General features: G+C 38.0%; 2 protein-coding genes across 2 annotated transcripts; both read right to left on the bottom strand.

Moving 5' to 3' along the window:
* Positions 1-2,347: 2,347 nt before the first annotated feature.
* Positions 2,348-2,704, bottom strand: LOC140175624 (protein FAR1-RELATED SEQUENCE 7-like). The gene has a single exon (XM_072204150.1). It carries the CDS (start codon positions 2,702-2,704, stop codon positions 2,348-2,350), a length of 357 nt encoding a protein of 118 aa, XP_072060251.1.
* A 4,331-nt stretch (positions 2,705-7,035) lies between these two features.
* LOC112717463 (protein MAIN-LIKE 1-like) lies at positions 7,036-8,243 on the bottom strand. The gene is made up of 4 exons (XM_025769483.1): positions 8,172-8,243; positions 7,849-7,856; positions 7,655-7,710; positions 7,036-7,583 (listed from the first exon to the last, which is right to left on the bottom strand). Exons 1-4 carry the CDS (start codon positions 8,241-8,243, stop codon positions 7,036-7,038), a joined length of 684 nt encoding a protein of 227 aa, XP_025625268.1.
* Between the last annotated feature and the right edge of the window lie 10,028 nt (positions 8,244-18,271).

Genomic DNA, 18,271 nt, shown 5'->3' with positions numbered 1-18,271 from the left:
AATCAAATAATATTTTTTCGTCAGAAATCTTTTCCAATCATACTTTTTAAATCATAAAAACAAATTTTACAATTTGAAAGTAAGTGAATGTCAACAAATACTTTAATGCTTCAAAAGTATATATTCGAGTAAAATCAAATATTCTAAAATAATATAAAGCTTTATCAAATATATATATAGTCTCATGTAAAATTTAAGGTATGAGCATCATAAAAATAATTATTCAACTATAATAAATCAATAATTTTAATCAAATTAAAGTTCAATAATAGTTATAAATATAATTAAAAACTCATAATAGCATAATCCACAAGACTAACTGTTATAAATGTAAAGCCTACTCACAACGTGGTCCAAAAGACCGAAGAGACCAAATCCAAATTGCCGAATTAAAGGGTGAGGATAGTTGAAGTAGAATGGAAAGAAAGAGTGCAGAATTTGGACCGGGGCAGCGGCAGCTCTGACAGGCAAGCAAAACAACAAATTGAGACATAATGGAGCGGGAGCAGCAAACCAATGGCACACAGCAACAACGGCTAAAGGCAGAGCAACGACAACATCATCAATGGCGGTGGTAAAATAGTGGCAAAGCCAAAACAGAACAAGCAACCACTAACCAGGCTAGAATGGTGGTGAAACAAAACTGACAAAGCTAAGGTGCGAGGCGTTTTCAAAAGGGTAAGGGCAGTGACGGAAGGCTCCAGTGAAGGAAGAATAAAAGACAGAGCTAGGTCAAGCTGGCAGAGGCTCCAGCGGTGGTTTGTCTGGTGACAATAGTGCCACACAGCTCGACGACGGCCCCCTTCCACAATAACAGCAGCGACGACAACTCCCACTACCAACACCCCCCTTGCCAGCGACAAACTCCGTCGCGTTTTCCTTCCCCTTTCTCAAAGTCTCTCTCTTGGGTTCTATGGCGGCGGCGACAACTTGGTGGCGGCAGAGGCAACACCTCTTCCTTCTTCTCCGTCGTGGTCTCTTTCTCTATCTTAAGTATTCATTCTCTTTCTCTCGCACGCGCATCACTCTCCTTCCTCGAGCCTCTCTGTGAGTTTCGTCTGCGATTGTGATGGCGAACCTCCCTCTGCTGGCGCTGTCTTTCCCTTTCCTCGTCTCCATTGAACCCCTCATTCCTCTTTTTCTTTTTTGTTTTCTCTGTGCATAGGTGTTTTGTGTGAGAGTGTTAGTGGGTTTAGTTTTGGGATTAGAATAGGTATTTTTGATAAAATTAGAAGGTAGGATAGCAATAGAAGAAATTAAATATAAAGTGTTTCAGAAAAATCTTGGGACATTACATGCATATTCCCCTAATCAACTCTCAAAATTAATCACGAACAAAGCTATATCTAATCCCAAGGTTCACACCACTTTGAGTTTCATATTCCACATTATCCATGCATTCCCCATCATAGTTTGCCTAGAACCGTCAAAATTTTATACATCAATGACACTTTAAATTAGCACTGTGGAGCAATTCCAATATCAAATGAGTGAATAAAAAATTATATATCATTTTTGTCCACTTACATCAGCTTGAGGGGTAGAACTACCTTGTGTACGGAAAGGATTTTCATTGCGCTTTGAACAAGAAGTTTTATTATAACCAGGCTTCTTGCAATTGCTGCAATGTTGGGGCTTTTTCCGACCACTAAGCCCTTTCGGATTGGCACCACCTCCCAGTCCAAGTTTCAAAGGCGTGTTCCCTTCATCATGTACTTTGTATGAGCTATAAAGATCAAGCATAAAATCTCTTGCTTCATGGAACCTCTCTATAGTAGCACATGCAACCTCTGCATCATCCTAGCACACTCATTGAGGATACAAAGTCGACTACTGGCTTGCAATCCGCTAGTAAAACTGCTTGACTCAGACATAGATTCTTTTGCTTTCTTAGTCCATCTATGCAACACTAGACATTTAAGGATGTCATGCACATTCCTACGGACCAATACAGAGATAATGTGTTCACAGGAAATGTCGAATGATTCCATACGCATGCATGAAAAAGTGACTGTGTTACCATTATCCACCCACTCAACCTCCCACACATTTGTTGGTTTGGCATACTTACAAACATAATAAGTTACATTATTGTCTCCATTTTGGTAATCCACGACTCTCATTGCACCCGACCGAACAAGAATAGGCCTAACTAAAAGGAATACCTCCCTTGTGCAAGTATCAACAGAACACATCTCAAGGGGTTCAATACAAGTTTGCATAATTGGAACTCCACGAGCAGATTCATATTCAGCATAAAATTTCCTAAACCGCATATGACCCAACAGTCGTTGGAGGTGCTCAATGAACTCGGAAAAGTCATAATGAGACTTAGTATACTTCCCAATCAATGAATGCAAACCCTCGCAGTAGTCCTAAATCCAGCAAAGAACTTCCCTCGGATGTAACATGTTGCCCATGATCGACGTTTCTCATAAATTTTATTTAGCCATTCCTTTTCCTCAACCCCAAATTCCTCTACCAATGTTTTCCACTTGCTATGAAACACTGGAATTTCGTAATTTCCTAACATACAATCCTTAAACTTAGATGTGAAACGAGGACTACACATATTTGTCGTTGCATTACGCAGGAGATGCCAAGCACACAATTTGTGGTGAGTACCAGGGAATACTTTCTCAATCGCATTCTTCATCGCCCTTGCCCCATCAATTATCACAGAGGATGGGGCTCTACCATTCATTGCCTCCAAAAATTGTTGCAACACTCATATATAAGTCTCATCAGTCTCATCTGTTACAAGGCATGCAGCAAAGACAACAGTTTGGTTGTGATGGTTGACACCTGTGAACACAACAAAAGGACACTTATATTTATTTTGGTTGTATGTAGCCTCAAATGCAACAACATCTCCAAATAATTCATAGTTCTCTCTACATAAACCATCACACCAAAAGAGATTTAGTAACCTTCCATCCGTCACCCGAAGCTCTTGGTAGTATAAAGATTTATCCTTTGCAGCCATCTCTTCCAAAAAATTTAATGCTCTACCCACATTCTCTGGAATCTCACGCCTCATCTTAGCTATTTGATTGTACAGGTCTCTAGGATCATAGTTCAACTTGTTAAAACCACCACATTGATTTGCTAGCAAAGCATAAACCTGGGATGTGCTAATTCCTGACTTGCACATGTTGTTCATGATTGCAATTTCAGCTTTGGACATACTCCGATGACCTGGAAATAACCTACTCAATCGTCCTTTCAATAGTTCATGGTTATAAACATTTGAAAATCGGGTCACATTCCATCTTCCAGTTATCCCTATAAACTTGACTTGGAATTGTGCTTCGCACCCAGTTCTTGTCTCAGTCTTTGGTTCCCTTTTTCTTTTTGGCAAAGTGTACCACTTTTCTAATCGGTATTCTTGTCGAAAACACACAAATCTCTGCAAGTAGGTCTCGTCATTTGAGTTCTTCCAGTTTTTTGTCTTTTCTTGCACTGAAACCCTGGCCCTTTGCAAATCTGTTGTAAAATTCAAAAGTAATGGCTAGGGTTCGAAAGTGAAACTTGTCAACTTCAACCTCACCAATACTTAAAAAGTCAAGTTTCAATAAATCCTCAATTGAATCCAATCCATATGCATCATTATAATCATAATCTGTCAATTCTTCAAATATCTCCTCACCGTTTAACTTATCACCTAACTCTTCTTCCTGCTCTTGCAATTGCAACTCATCTAAATATGACTCATCACCAGAATACTTCTCATCATAAAAAATACTATCCTCATGCTCATACTCACATTCATCTAAATGCCTTCGGATAAAGTTCCAAAATTTAGACTTACAAATGAATAAATTAAACAACATCAAAATGTGTAAGTTATTTATTTTTTGCCTAATAAATTAAACACTACACAATGATAATTAGGCATAAATTATTAACAAAACTTAATAATAAATTCGTATCAGTCTACATAACATTATTTTTATAGACAAAAATTATTTATCAAATGACTAAATTGCTAAATCCCAAAATAAAATAAGTATAAAACAAGTAAATGGGTATTGCAATGCAAAAAATTGATTTAACAATATCTAAAAATAAAAAAGCAGATAGACCATTGAAAAATTATTGCATTTTATTTAAATAAAAAAGGTAAAATTCAAATTTACAGTGAATCAAAAGAAAGGGAAAACCATAGAGGATAGTGTTTACCTGTAGTAGTAATAGCACACAGACGAAGTCACCTGTAGCGGGGACAACAACGAAGGTCAAAAGAGGAACAGACGCCAATTCACCAGGTCTTTAATATACAAAACAGCAGATATGGAACCCAAGTTTGAACCTATAACGACGAGAAGCCGATCAGCGGTGTATTATCGAAACTCTGGACGACCATGGAAGTATCATGACCGAAGAGGAAAGCGCACTAAGTATTGTAGTGGCACAACAGTGGTCAGGAACTGGCGGCGTCCTGAAAGAGTTGTGTGCAGTGACAGGTGGCAGCTTTGAACTCTTGATAGGTCGGCAGCGTTTTTGAACCTTGAGGTTATTGGGGAGCCCTATTTTTGCTTCAACATAGTGGTTGAAGAAGAAGTTGATTCACGATCCAGATTTCTTGTTGTATCTAGGTCGGGTGGATTTGGATTTTTTTCTTAGACTTTGCCCATATCAAACAAGAAAAATTGGTCAAAATAAAATAATTTTTAATTATAATATTAATAAGGGTAAAAAACCTAAATAAACCAAAGAGATATCTTTATTACCTATATCAGCCAAAACAAGAAATTTTTCAGCAATCCACCAAGTAGCAAATATATATAATTCAAATCAACATGATTCGAACTCCAGATGCAAGTAATTTGAAACAACTTGATTCGAATTACTTTTAAGATAAATTGCATGTAATTCGAATAAAGTAGATTCGAATTAGTGAAGCATAAATCGAATCAAGTCGATTCGAACTAGTAGGCAAATGTGACTAGAGGGAGTTCGAATCATATTGATTCGAATTACTCATTGTTGAAGTTTGAATTAACCTGATTCGAATTATGTGTATATAGTTCAACTTTGGTTGTTTCGAATTAGTGCGTAGCATAAACATTAAAAAAGGATTCTCTAAATTCGTTCCAGGCCTATGTACATATGTGATGAACGTGAGTTGCTCTCAAAAAGTGCGTAGCATAAACATTAAAAAGGATTCTCTAAATTACCGGATTTTGCAAGGTAAGTAACGGAACTAATATAAATAAGCAAAGTAACATAGTTCTCATAGTGCCTGATACAATGTAACCACTTATAAACATACAGACATCAATTGATGAAGTATATGACTAGTACATACAACAGTGATAACGGAAATACATAAAGATAAGTATGTAGCAATCGACACCGACAATGAACTAACAAACAAGACACTACACAAATCATCTAAAAAGATGCGATCCCGTGAAGCAACGTCGAGAAACCCGTGTCCTGTGACCTCTCCGGATCAGCGGCTCCTCATCCTCTATGTCATCCTCCTCATCATCCTGGGGTGGCTGGGCAAGTCTGGTAGGCTGGATATGTAACGGCCAGGATGAAGAAGGCCTGACAACTGACTGTGATCCAGCACAAGCTGCTGATGGTGGTGTACCACCCAGGGCAAAATGCTCAGTCTGAGGTACGGATGGAGGCTCATTCAGATCTACATCTAAATGTGCCTGTGACCCCGAAGTCTGACCAACTCGACGGGCAGCCTCATCCTTCTGCATGATGGCAGTGATCTCGTCAAGGAAGTGGTCCCCACCGTAGTCGGCATCAAGACCATCACCGGCAAGAAAGTCTGAATACATGGTTCCCGGACTGACCCATCGTGTACTCTCATGTAGTGTATGATTGTCGCCAGGAACACCAACAAAGTAATCTCCGAGAGGCCCCTCCCCCAGTCCAGCGTCAACATGACCCGAAGGATCTCCCATAACCGACCCATGTAACTCTCCAGCAGCTCTGCCAGCATCGGGTATAACACCACCATGAGCAGCACCCCCTGCAACGGCATCGTCACCATGATCACCCCCGATATGGTGCGCTGCAGCCCCTCTCCGTCGGCCGCCACGACGCCATCCTCGTCCACGACCCCTCCCTGCCTGCTCACCCTCCTCGATAGCATGGTCAAGCCACCTCCACTCCCGGTCGCTACGCCATGTCCCTATACGAGCTCTCCTGTTAACCCGTCGCCTATCGGGAATGTCGTCAACTATGTCCATGTCGGGAACTGTTCCAACACCCCTCTGTGTAGCCTCAACTGGAATAGGAATGTCTTTAGGATCCCCCAAGAACATCTCCGGTGACAAAAACCTCTTTCCGTGCTGATGCCACCAGTCCAAGAAGTCATGTGACGGCCCCGGGTCCAGCACAACGTCAAACCGAAGGACGTGCTCCACACGTGTCTCCCAGTGAAGATGCCAGTGGTGTAACTGGGACGGAAACCAACGATCACCTCCTCTACCGTCCTTCGACATCAAGAAGTCGATGTTCAGGGCGGGACGTGGGTAAGTCTGTACTCCTCCAAACTGTGGTAACACCCGATCAACCTGGTGCCACTCAACCATGGCAAAATATATCAGCGAGATAACAAAATGCCATAAAGCCGTATGACGAGGCTCCAACACCTCCGGATGGACCACTTGAACGACCTCTGGTCTGCTATATGGCATCCAGATAAACTGAAAAAAGAATCCCCAATACATTAGAAGATCTATTTATGGAAGTCTAAAATTACATTGACTAAACATGGGTGCTTAGCATACTCACATCCCTAGGCTGTAACATGTCGATCCTCAGCCGGGTCATCTGAACCCGAGGTCCCTTCTCGCTAACCCCAGGATTGTAACCTGATCACCTGAAAAGGCCGTTAATTTATGAAGTCAATCATTAGTGTAACACGGTAGAATAACAATTACAGGCGATAACTTAAATTCATAGATTAATTAAACATAATATAATGAGATAGTCGTACCTGGATACCAGAGGCCAGCTAAACGTATCAAACCCATCAGGCCAAAATCTAGGAAAACGCCAAAATATCTAGGACTGAAGTAACTGTAATGGCCCAGCTAACTTCACGACATGTCTGTCGGCCACTCGGCACATACACCGGTATAGCCATGCAAGCGCGGCTGACCCCCAACTGTAGTCACCCATATCCTCAAGCCTAGCCACGTACGGTAGCCATCTGATGTGAATACGATTGCCGGACTTGTTGGCAAAAAGCTGGGTGCCCAACAACATCATGATATAGGCACGGGCAAAGCGCCTAACTGTCTCCTCGTCTGCCCCCTCGGGGCACTCTCCGAAGGTCTCCTGGAACCAGCTGCAGTTCACTGCGTACTTTTGAATTTGGCTCGAGGGGGGTAACACACCCAGCAACTCCTGAAACCACTGCCAAGCTGGCCGACCACCCTGTATGTATACATGGAAATCCGTCAGGCAACCACTGACGTAATGTCCGTCCACTGGCAACCCCAACTGGTACGCCACGTCCTGAAGTGTGATCGTGCACTCTCCGAACGACATATGGAAAGTGTGCGTCTCTGGACGCCACCGCTCGACGAATGCACTCACAAGTGGCTCGTCTAATCAGAACCATCTGTCGTTCAGTCTCGCAAGATGATATAATCCGACCATCTGCAAGTACGGAACGTACCGCTCATCCAGTCGCATTCCCTACTGCCGCCGCATACTCGATATGCAGCGCCGGGGCTGCGAAATAAAAGGACCGCATGATTAGAACAAATTAAAAACTAGTCTTAAATTTGAAATTTTAATTAATTTTTACACTTAAAAAATCCTATACTTTAATTAATTAATTTCAAATTAACAACTACCATAACCACCTACGTAAACCGCTAACAAAAACATCAACAAAACCACATAGAAAACCACTATACAAAACCGCATGCAAAACCACTTATATAAACCACTAGCAATACCACTTTAATAAACCACTACCAATTCCACTTTAATAAACCACTTACAATACCACTTTAATAAACCACTAAAATATAGTAACAACAAAAACCACTAAACATTTACCACTATTATAAACAACTAAACATATACCACTATTAAAAACTACTAAACATATACCACTATTAAAAACCACTACACATATACCACTATTAAAAACCACTAAACATATACCACTATTAAAAATCACTAACCTCATCGTTGATCACCCCGGCGATGTGAGCGACTCCATCCAAACGATACAGCCTTCCCAGATCGTCCCCCATCGCGTTAATCTGCCTCTTGAGTCTTTGTCAAACAGATTCTGCGTCGTTTTCTCTGGGATTTGGTGGGGTATGAGGAAATGAAACTGATTCGAATGAGCTTGGTTCAAACTCCTTATATAGGCAACTTACTAGTAATTCGAATCAAGTTAATTCGAATTTCCCTTTGACACCAACAATGAGTAATTCGAATCAATATGATTCGAACTCCCTCTAGTCACGTTTTCCTACTAGTTCGAATCGACTTGATTCGATTTATGCTTTACTAATTCGAATCTACTTTATTCGAATTACATGCAATTTGTCTTAAACGTAATTCGAATCAAATTGTTTCGAATTACTTGCATTTGGAGTTCGAATCATATTGATTCGAATTATATATATTTGCTACTTGGTGGATTGTTGAAAAATTTCTTGTTTTGGCTGATTTAGGTAATAAAGATCTCTCTTTGGTTTATTTAAGTTTTTTACCCTATTAATAATGTAAGAAAGTTTCAAAATTCCAAACAATACAGTAGTATATTGTAACATCCACCTTCTTTCATCTTCTTAATCCTTTATTTTCTTTACTCCACTTTCATACTCTTCTTTCATCTTTTTTGCCCTTTCATCTTCTTCACTATTGCTTCTCCAGTTACGACACCAGTAAAAGCATAGGAGAGAGACAAAAGTAGAAGAGAAAGAAGAAGAAAAATAAGAAGGAATGACACCAGATTGGACGAACTTTTCTTCTTCTTTGTTGGTTGCGCAACTGCATAATGAAAGAAAAGATGAAGCTAGGATTTTGATAAAGTAAGGGCAAGCTCTAGTATTTACAAAATATATTAGCGATAAAGACTGGACTGAGAGACAAAGACTGAAATAAGTTTTAATATTGTATTTGGTGTAAAATGGGAGACAAAGATTGAAATAAGAATAAAATTTTAATTTAATTTGCATAAAGAATAAAGTTGAAATTTATTAATTGAAATTGGGATATTTTAGATAAAAATTATTATTAAATTTTCAGTTTCTGTCCTAAAAAATTTTAGTCTCTTGTATCTCCACTTTTTAGAAGTATTAAAATACTAAAATTTTGAGGACAGAGACTGAAATTTTAATAATAGTCTTTAAACTAACAAACATAATACTAAATTTAAATTCTTCAGTTTTAGTACCAGTACCTCAAAACAAACACTACGTATATATCTTAAGTGGAGGCTGATAGACTAAGAAATATGTATAAAGATGTATATTTTATTCCTATTTCTTAACCAAACATATTATAAAATGTGATATTATTCTTCGTTTTTGCTTTTATAGTGCATCCAAATACAGACGAAACGATTACTAATGTAACGAAACGATTACTAATGTAAATTTTTTTTATAATTAATTGCTAAGATTCAGGATTTTATATAAGAAGCAAATAAAAAAAAGTTGAAGGTTGTGGTAGGCTTAGAGAAGAGGGGTTGAATCTATGTCTTCCTTTTAAGTTGCTGTTATTACCCTTTTTAAAACAGATTTGTAATTCTGATTCTGTTTGAACTTAGCAGCAGAAATTTATGAGATAATTTATTTTTGTCTCATGATTATTAGAAAACAGAACACATCAGAGAAAAGAAAAGCTAACACCAGCAAGTATCCTGGTTCGGTTGCCTTGTGTTATGCAACCTACATCCAGTCTCCTCCACAATTATGGAAGAATTTCACTATAGTTAACAGAATTACAGACACCAATTTCACACTCAAGTTCTATCCTAACTTGACATTGGCTATGCTAACTCCTAACTATTCACTCTTAGTGCTAACCCAACTAAGAAAGGGATACCAAACAGGTACAAGATACAAGACACTTAGCCAACCTAAAGAAATCAGAAAAATAACTCTAGGCTTTTCTCTCAAGTGTATCACTCAACCTTTTTCCACTCATGGCTTTTACTTGAGCTTTCTCACAATGCCTTTTCTCACAAGAAATTACAGAAAGATAAACTTGGAAAAGTACATTACAATCAGTAAAAACATGAAGGAGATTGACTTCATCAGCAGCCTCTTTGCTATGTGCAAAACCAGATTTGCAAACCTCAGATACAATTCTTCAGTGTTGGCCGAATGCTTCTTTGAAAGAGAGCATTATCCAAGTAGAGAAACTTTACATAACTCAACTCACAAACTCTAGTTTTCTCTCCTTACCTTCTGAATGAGCAATAAGTCTTCTTTTATTCTCCTTGCATGTTGCTGGGTTCTTCTTCCAAGGTCAATACCTTGAGCCTTGAGCTTCACCAACCCACAGAATCACTTTTTCTCGTTAAATCTTAGAGTAGAAACTTTGCTTCTGACTTCTTCATCTTGACCGGAGGCCACAAAGCAGTAACCATAGAAATCTTCTCATGGTCAACTTGATCTTAGCCATTGAAAAATTACTTGGTCCCCAAGTATCACTTGTGACCGTAGATGTGAAGCAGAATAGGGCAGAGAACAAATTTCCCTTGAATGCCATTTTTGGATAGAGCAGAGAGTTGGGAGAAGATAAGAAGATCTGATGCATGCAAGATGAGATGGATTACCATTAACCAAAGCTTGATTTGGTTTGGATTTTTTGTTTTAGCTTTCTGTGCTTCAAGCGTAAATTTTCTCTCTCTCTTGCTTTTTTGGTTACTAGCTTAGGGAGGAAGCTTTTTCTCTTTCTCTTTCTTGCTTTTCTGAAACCTTGATGTGACTTGATTAGAAAGGAGAGGAACGTTGCTTTTGGTTAAGCAAAAGAGAGGGATTTGCATTTCTGAAACCAGATCGGGCTTGGATCGGGTATTGGTATGCTTGGCCCGATTTAATTTCTTTGGCTTCTTTCTTTGTTTTTGCTTGGGCTTTTTATTTTGCTTTCATCCCAATATTCTTGCTGATTGCTTTTCATTCCTTTTGGGCTATTAACATTTGGCCTGCAACAATAAACAATTAGTTAATATGTAGATATAAATAATCAACACTTAATTATTTATTTTGCCCAAAAATAATGTTTGTCATCACTAATTAATTTAGTTAATTTCTTAACTCAATAATCTCCCCCTTGATGACAAACATAGTTTAAGCAATCATCAAAAGGAAATATATTTGAGTAAGGTTTGGAAACTCCCTTTGATTTTTGTCATTTGCTCTTATGTTGCTCCCCCTTTTCTTTTCAAGATTAGCTCCCCCTGAATTTGTGCTTTCCTCTTGGTTCCTAATTTTCTTTGATTTCAAAGAGAGCACAATAAAGAGCTAAAATATATTTATCTTGGCTAAGGGATATCAGTCAAGCAACATCACATAATCAGCCCAATATCAAGCTAATACCATCAGCAAACTAATCCAAAAGAAGTACTTGAATCTATTATCCTATTGCTATTACTCCCCCTTTTGTCATCAAGGGTGGATAATAAGCAAGACCAACAAAAACAAAGTCTTGCATCCTGCAGAAAAGAGTTAGTCCATAGTGCAAAGTACTGACTAAGCTACCAAAGGTGCAGCAATATCTAGAGTTATTACAGTCATCCAAAATAAAACAGTTCAAAAATAGCTAAAGAAACAGAATTCATGAGACAAAAAGAGAGCAGCAGCAACAGTTTTTATGAGACAAATCCTAGGCATCATAACCATCCCCCTCCGAAGCAGCTTCCTCTTCAACATCAGTGGCAATGTCTTCATCATTATTAAGGTTATCAATGAAGGTCATGAGCACAACCACCCTATCTCTTGATTTTTTCAGGAAGTTCTCATGCTTCCTAGCTAGCTTCCTTTGTTCCTTGCTCATGGCAATTAAGTGATTTGATTGGGAAACAAACTCTTGAGCAACATCCTTGACCACATTTAGCAGAGCAGATTTCTTCCCAGTGGAAATGGATGTACCCTCAGTGGAAGGAGGAGGAGATTCATCTGGGATGTACTCTTCATCATCATCATCTAGAACCACTCTCTCAGATCGAGTTGGTCCTTTTTGCTGTTTCACTGAACCACCCCCTTTTAGGTATGAATGTTTATTTTCATAAGCCTCATTTGACAGGTCAACACCAAAAGTCTCAAATATGCAAGTCAAAAACATGCCATAAGGTAGTGCTTTATCTTTCACACTTCTAACAGAATCAAACATGTATCTAGCCATCAAATAGGCAAAAGATATTTCTGTTTTAGTGATTAGGGCATACAAAACAAGTGTGTCTGTGTAAGAAACCCTTTGATATGAACCACTTTGAGGAATTAAAATGTGGTTGACAATACGGTGCAACTGAGCGCGTTCATATCCGAGGGCTTTATGAGTGGGTGTGATGCCATCAATTAAGGAAACATGTTCACAAATGTGAGTCAGAGCATCATGGTAAGAGATACCAACACCTTCATCCCACTTCACAGATGTATAAGCACACGGCCCAACATCAGTGTACTTCAAGGATTCACTGATAGTTTCATTATTCAAGATAATGTCTATGCCCTTAACATAAGAATGCACACTTCCTTCATGATAAGTCATGTTTGCATAAAATTCTTTGACTAACTGAGGATATACAGGTTTTTTTATTTTGAAAAGTTGATTCCAGTCTAAAAATTCCAAATTTTCAACAAAAGGAAAACCTTTCTTTTTCAAATCTGGTAAATCAGCAAGAAAAGAAGGACATAGAGTACGATACTGAATAACTCCCTCATAAAAATCATGGTTCATGACAGATTTGAAACGATGGGGTTATAATCTGAGTGAGATGTCATGAAGTGTGATTTGTAAGCAAAAGGATCAATGTCTGGTTCTCTAACAGATTTGAGAGGGCAATGAGGGTTACCTCTTTGTGAACGCACAGGAACAGACCTTGGCTTAGGTTTTGTTGTCTCAGGAATAGGTTCTTCAACGGTAGGATGCTTACCCTTGGACGAACTAGGTTTTGAGGGACTTGGTTTGGATGGCGTTGCCTTAGGTGGTGGTGTCGGTTTGGCAGGAGCAGGGTACCTTGGAGTGGTCTTGGTTCGCGCCATGGGAACTGTGCGAGGAGGAGAGGTAGGAGGAGAAGGTGAAGGAGTAAAAGTGGTGTCTTGAGAACGAGTTAATGGTCTTGGATATCCTGGAAGTTTATGGATTTTCTCACGTGGTGCTCTTTTAGCAATGACTTTCTTCCCCATTTTTGGTTAAATTGAAGCTTTTGATGGAAGAGAGATAGTGGAGTGAGAGGGAAGAAACCGAAGGGTTTGAGGAAAAGTTATGGAGGAAAGAGAGGGAGTGTTGGTAACCGTACCCAAAAGTGGTTTTCCAAAACCATGCAACTGCATCACTTTTTGAAATGACATGAAAAGACCTGACCTCATAAATTTAAGATTTGATTTGATTTGAAAATAAAATAGGAAATGAATCTTAAATTTTGAAAAACAAAAAAAAACCTAAAAATCTTTTTGGATTATAAACATTAAATGAAAAATTATTAAAAATAAACACCTAGCCCATCAACCAAAAAAAATGTAACATTCACATATGGGCCCAGAGATGGTTGGATTTAAGGAAACACAATGGACCACTCTAGATCTGATTTTGAGGTTGGCCCAGATTATCTTTCATGTGAAACAAGCCCAGAACACGCTGGCTTGATGGAGACGTTCATCACCTGCCCAGAATTGTCTCATACCTGTTTATGAGACAAAAATCTCCAGCAAATACATCAGCAGTTTTCAAATAAAGAATCATAACTCAAAATTCCTAGACAAGTCCTAAGCATACAGAATCTATCCTTAGCTAATGGTTTTGTAAAAATATCTGCTAATTACTCCTCAGATTTAACAAATTGAATACTAATATCCCCCTTTTGGACATGTTCTCTTATTGAGTGAAATTTCACTTCAATATGCTTCGTCCTTGAGTGCAAAACTGGATTTTTAGAAATATTAATGGCACTCATATTATCACACATCAAGGGAATATTTTTAGCCTTTAATTTGTAATCTGCAAGCTGTGTTTTTAACCATAAAAGCTGAGAGTAACAAGAAGAAGCAGCTATATACTCAACCTCTGCAGTGGATAAGGCCACTGTTGTTTGCTTCTTACTTGACCAAACATTTAAGGACTTTCCAAGGAAGCAACATAAACTAGAAGTGCTCCTTCTATCAACTCTATCACCAGTAAAATCTGCATCACAATAACCAACTGCAGAAAAATCATCAATCTTAGGATACCATAGACCAAAGTTGGATGTGCCATGAACATATCTAATGATCCTTTTAACTGCAGAAAGATGTGACTCTTTAGGTTTGGATTGGAACCTAGAACACAATCCAACACTTTGCACAATATCGGGTCTAGAGGAAGTTAAGTACATAAGAGAACCAATCATTCCTCTATACTTAGTCTCATCAACATCTTTCTCAGCTTCTCCCTTATCTAACTTAGAACTAGGATGCACGGGTGTTCCCATAGATTTGGCATTTTCCATACCAAATTTCTTAACTAATTTCTTGGCATACTTTTCTTGATGAATGAAAATACCTTTTTCAGTTTGTTTAATTTGCAGCCCAAGGAAGAAATTTAGTTCACCCATCATACTCATGTCAAATTCACTTGTCATGAGTTTTCCAAATTCAGAACAAAGGGATTCATTTGCTGATCTAAAAATAATGTCATCAACATATATTTGGACTAGAATAAAAGAATCATTAGAGTTCTTGATGAATAGAGTTGTGTCAGTGCTGCCTCTTTGAAAATCATTTTTCAAAAGAAAAGAGCTAAGTCTCTCATACCAAGCTCTAGGAGCTTGTCTTAAACCATAGAGAGCTTTAGACAATTTGAAAACATGATTAGAATGTTCTTTATTTTCAAAACCAGGAGGCTGCTCCACATACACTTCTCTATCTTTCACACCATTCAAAAATGCACATTTCACATCCATTTGATATAATTTAAAACCACAAAATGCAGCATAGGCTAAGAGAAGTCTTATGGCTTTCATTCGGGCAACAGGAGCGAAGGATTCATCAAAGTCTATTCCTTCTTCTTGGTCATATCCTTGAGCTACTAGCCTTGCCTTGTTTCTTGCAATGCTACCATCTTCTCCCAACTTGTTTCGAAATATCCACTTGGTGCCGGTCACTTTCTTTCCACTTGGCCTTGGAACCAAAGTCCATACTTGGTTCTTTTCAAACTCAAGAAGCTCATCTTCCATAGCTTTAACCCAAGAAGGGTCACTAAGTGCTTCCTTGACGTTTTAAGGCTCTATTTGTGATAAAAGGGCAATGTTGGATCCTTCATTGGCCTTTCTAGTGGAAGACCTTGTTTGCACTCCATGAGAGACGTCCCCAATGACAAATTCATCAGGATAATTTTTCAAGAATCTCCACTCACGAGGTCTGGTGGACTTGGAGGCAGATTCAGTCACCAAGAGATTCTGGGCGCTGCTAACTGCAGGATTTCCTTCAGATTCATGAGACAAAATGGAATTGTCTCTTGAATTTTCAGCATTTGCAGTTTCTGGTTCAGTTTGTCCAGAATTTTCTTTTCCATGATTTTGAGCGGTTTCATCCTCCTTTTGAGCTTGATTTCCTGCATCACAATCTTTCAAAATGCTTTGCACCAAGTTAATATCACAAAAATGTAACATGCATGGACTCCTCAATAATTCTAGCATCTTGATGATAAACCCTATATGCTTTACTAGTTGTGGAATATCCTACAAACAAACACTCATAAGCCTTTGGATCAAATTTATCCAAATTTTCTTTGTTATTTAAAACAAAACATTTGCATCCAAAGATGTGCAAGTAATCTAAGTTTGGTGGGTAGCCTTTCCAAAGTTCATAAGGGGTTTTCTTCAAAAATTTCCTTATGATTGTTCTATTCAAAATGTGGCAAGCCGTATTGACCGCTTCAGCCCAAAGAAATTTTGGAACATTACTCTCACAAAGCATAGCTCTTGTCATCTCTTGTATGCATCTATTTCTTCTTTCCACAACACCATTTTGTTGTGGTGTTCTTGGACAAGAGAAGTTGTGAGATATTCCAAATTCCTCACAAAAGGATTCAAACAAATTATTTTCAAATTCAGTTCCATGATCTCTTCTTATAGAAGATATTTTTAAATCCTTTTCATTTTGAAGTTTCTTGCAAAAAGGTTCAAAGGCTGAAAAAGCTTCATTTTTATGAGCAAGAAATAAAACCTAACCAAACCTAGTATAGTCATCCACAATTACTAAACCATAATGTTTACCACCTAGGCTTTGAGTTCTTGTTGGACCAAATAAATCAATGTGTAGCAACTCAAGTGGTCTTTTAGTAGATATGTCTTCCTTTGGTTTAAAAGAACTTTTTGTTTATTTTCCCATTTGGCAAGCATCACAAGTGATGTCTTTGTCAAACTTTATCAAAGGGAGACATCTTACTAATTCTTTCTTTACAAGTTTGTTTATTTGAAACATACTTGCATGACCCAATCTCTTGTGCCATAACCACTTTTCAGATTCTTTAGAGTGAAGACAAGCTACATTTTGATCCTTTAGTTCATCAAGAGTAAGTCCATACATATTATTGAAGCGCTTGGCAACAAACATCACTTCATTTGTCTTTTCATTAACAACACAGCATTCAAGCCTTTTGAAAACAACTAAATATCCTAAATCACACAGCTGACTTATACTCAAAAGATTGTGCTTTAAACTACATACCAAAATCACATCATCAATGAAAGTAGATTGCTCATTACCTACTTTTCCAACAGCAATGATTTTACCTTTACCATCATTTCCAAAGGTCACAAAACCTCCATCATACTTATTTAGTTTGATGAAGTAGGTTGACCTTCCAGTCATGTGCCTTGAACATCCACTATCCATGTACCACATGTCCTTTTTGTTCTTGGATGCTAGGCAAATCTACATGATGAGTTTCAAGTAGCCTTAGGTATCCAAATTAATTTGGATCCTTTGAAGTTAATCCATCTTGGTTGCCCAAGTGCATTGAAATCACAAACAATATTGTAAACTTTGTTTCCAACAACTCTTTTTTCAATGAAGCATTGTGCATATGAGTGACCAAATTTCTTGCAATTAACACAATGATTTTCTGATGTGTGCCGCTGAAATTGAGGTGAGTTATATTGCTTGAAATGATTAAATGGTTGGAATTTTCTGGTTTTTGGAGGAGATGCATTTCTTTTGACAAACTAATTTTTGTTATAATTATTCCTCTTTGCAAAAATGTTTTCACCAGAATTTTTTTGAATATTTTTACCTTTCGAAAATGAGGTTTTGTTGTAAAATATTGGTTTCTTGAAAGCATCCTCATTTTTTGAAATGTAACCCAAACCTGGCCGGTTTGGACTCGGACCAGTTCTTGGTGAAGGCTCAGTTTCACTTGTGTTTGCTTCATCAAATTTTTCTTCACAAGTTGAAACATATCCGATACCTGATTTGCTTGGTATGGATTTGGTATTTGATGAAGAAGCCACAAATTTTATAGAGGAAGTATTAGAAACTACATCTTCCTTGGCTATGTAGCCTAAACCAGATTTTTCAAACAATGGTCTTTGACTTGCAAGTAATTTGTCCAAGTTTTTGGAACCTTGAGCAAATTTTGATAAGTCACCATTCAACCTTTTAATCTTATCATTTAATCTTTCATTTTCAGCAATTAACTCATGAGAAGGATCCACAATGTGCTTTCCTTTTAATTTTTCAAGTTCAGATTTTAGAAATCTGTTTTCTTCAATGATGTCCAATGCACATTCAGTTTCCTTCACTTTTTCTTTTAAAAAATTATTTTCAGCTCTTAACACATCTCTTTCAGATCTGCATTCATTGTATTTATCAAGCAGTTTTGATGTGTTTAAAGTGAGATCATCAATAATAGCATGCAAGTCCTCAATGGTCAAATCATAATAGTTTACCTTATCAAGATTGTTGTTTTCAGCCATGAAGCAGTCTTTGTCATATCCTTCAAATTCTTCTTCTTCATTTGAGTCATTCTCAAGATCCTCCCAAGCTGCCATGAGTACTCTCTTCCTTTCCTTCTTTCCTTTGTCCTCCTTTTTGAGCTTTGGACAGTTTGACTTGAAGTGTCC

Source organism: Arachis hypogaea, chromosome 10 (genome assembly GCF_003086295.3).
Source record: "Arachis hypogaea cultivar Tifrunner chromosome 10, arahy.Tifrunner.gnm2.J5K5, whole genome shotgun sequence".
NCBI classification, from domain to species: domain Eukaryota; kingdom Viridiplantae; phylum Streptophyta; class Magnoliopsida; order Fabales; family Fabaceae; genus Arachis; species Arachis hypogaea.
The sequence above is the reverse complement of the archived record's forward strand: the minus strand, read 5'-3'. Positions and strand labels throughout refer to the sequence as shown.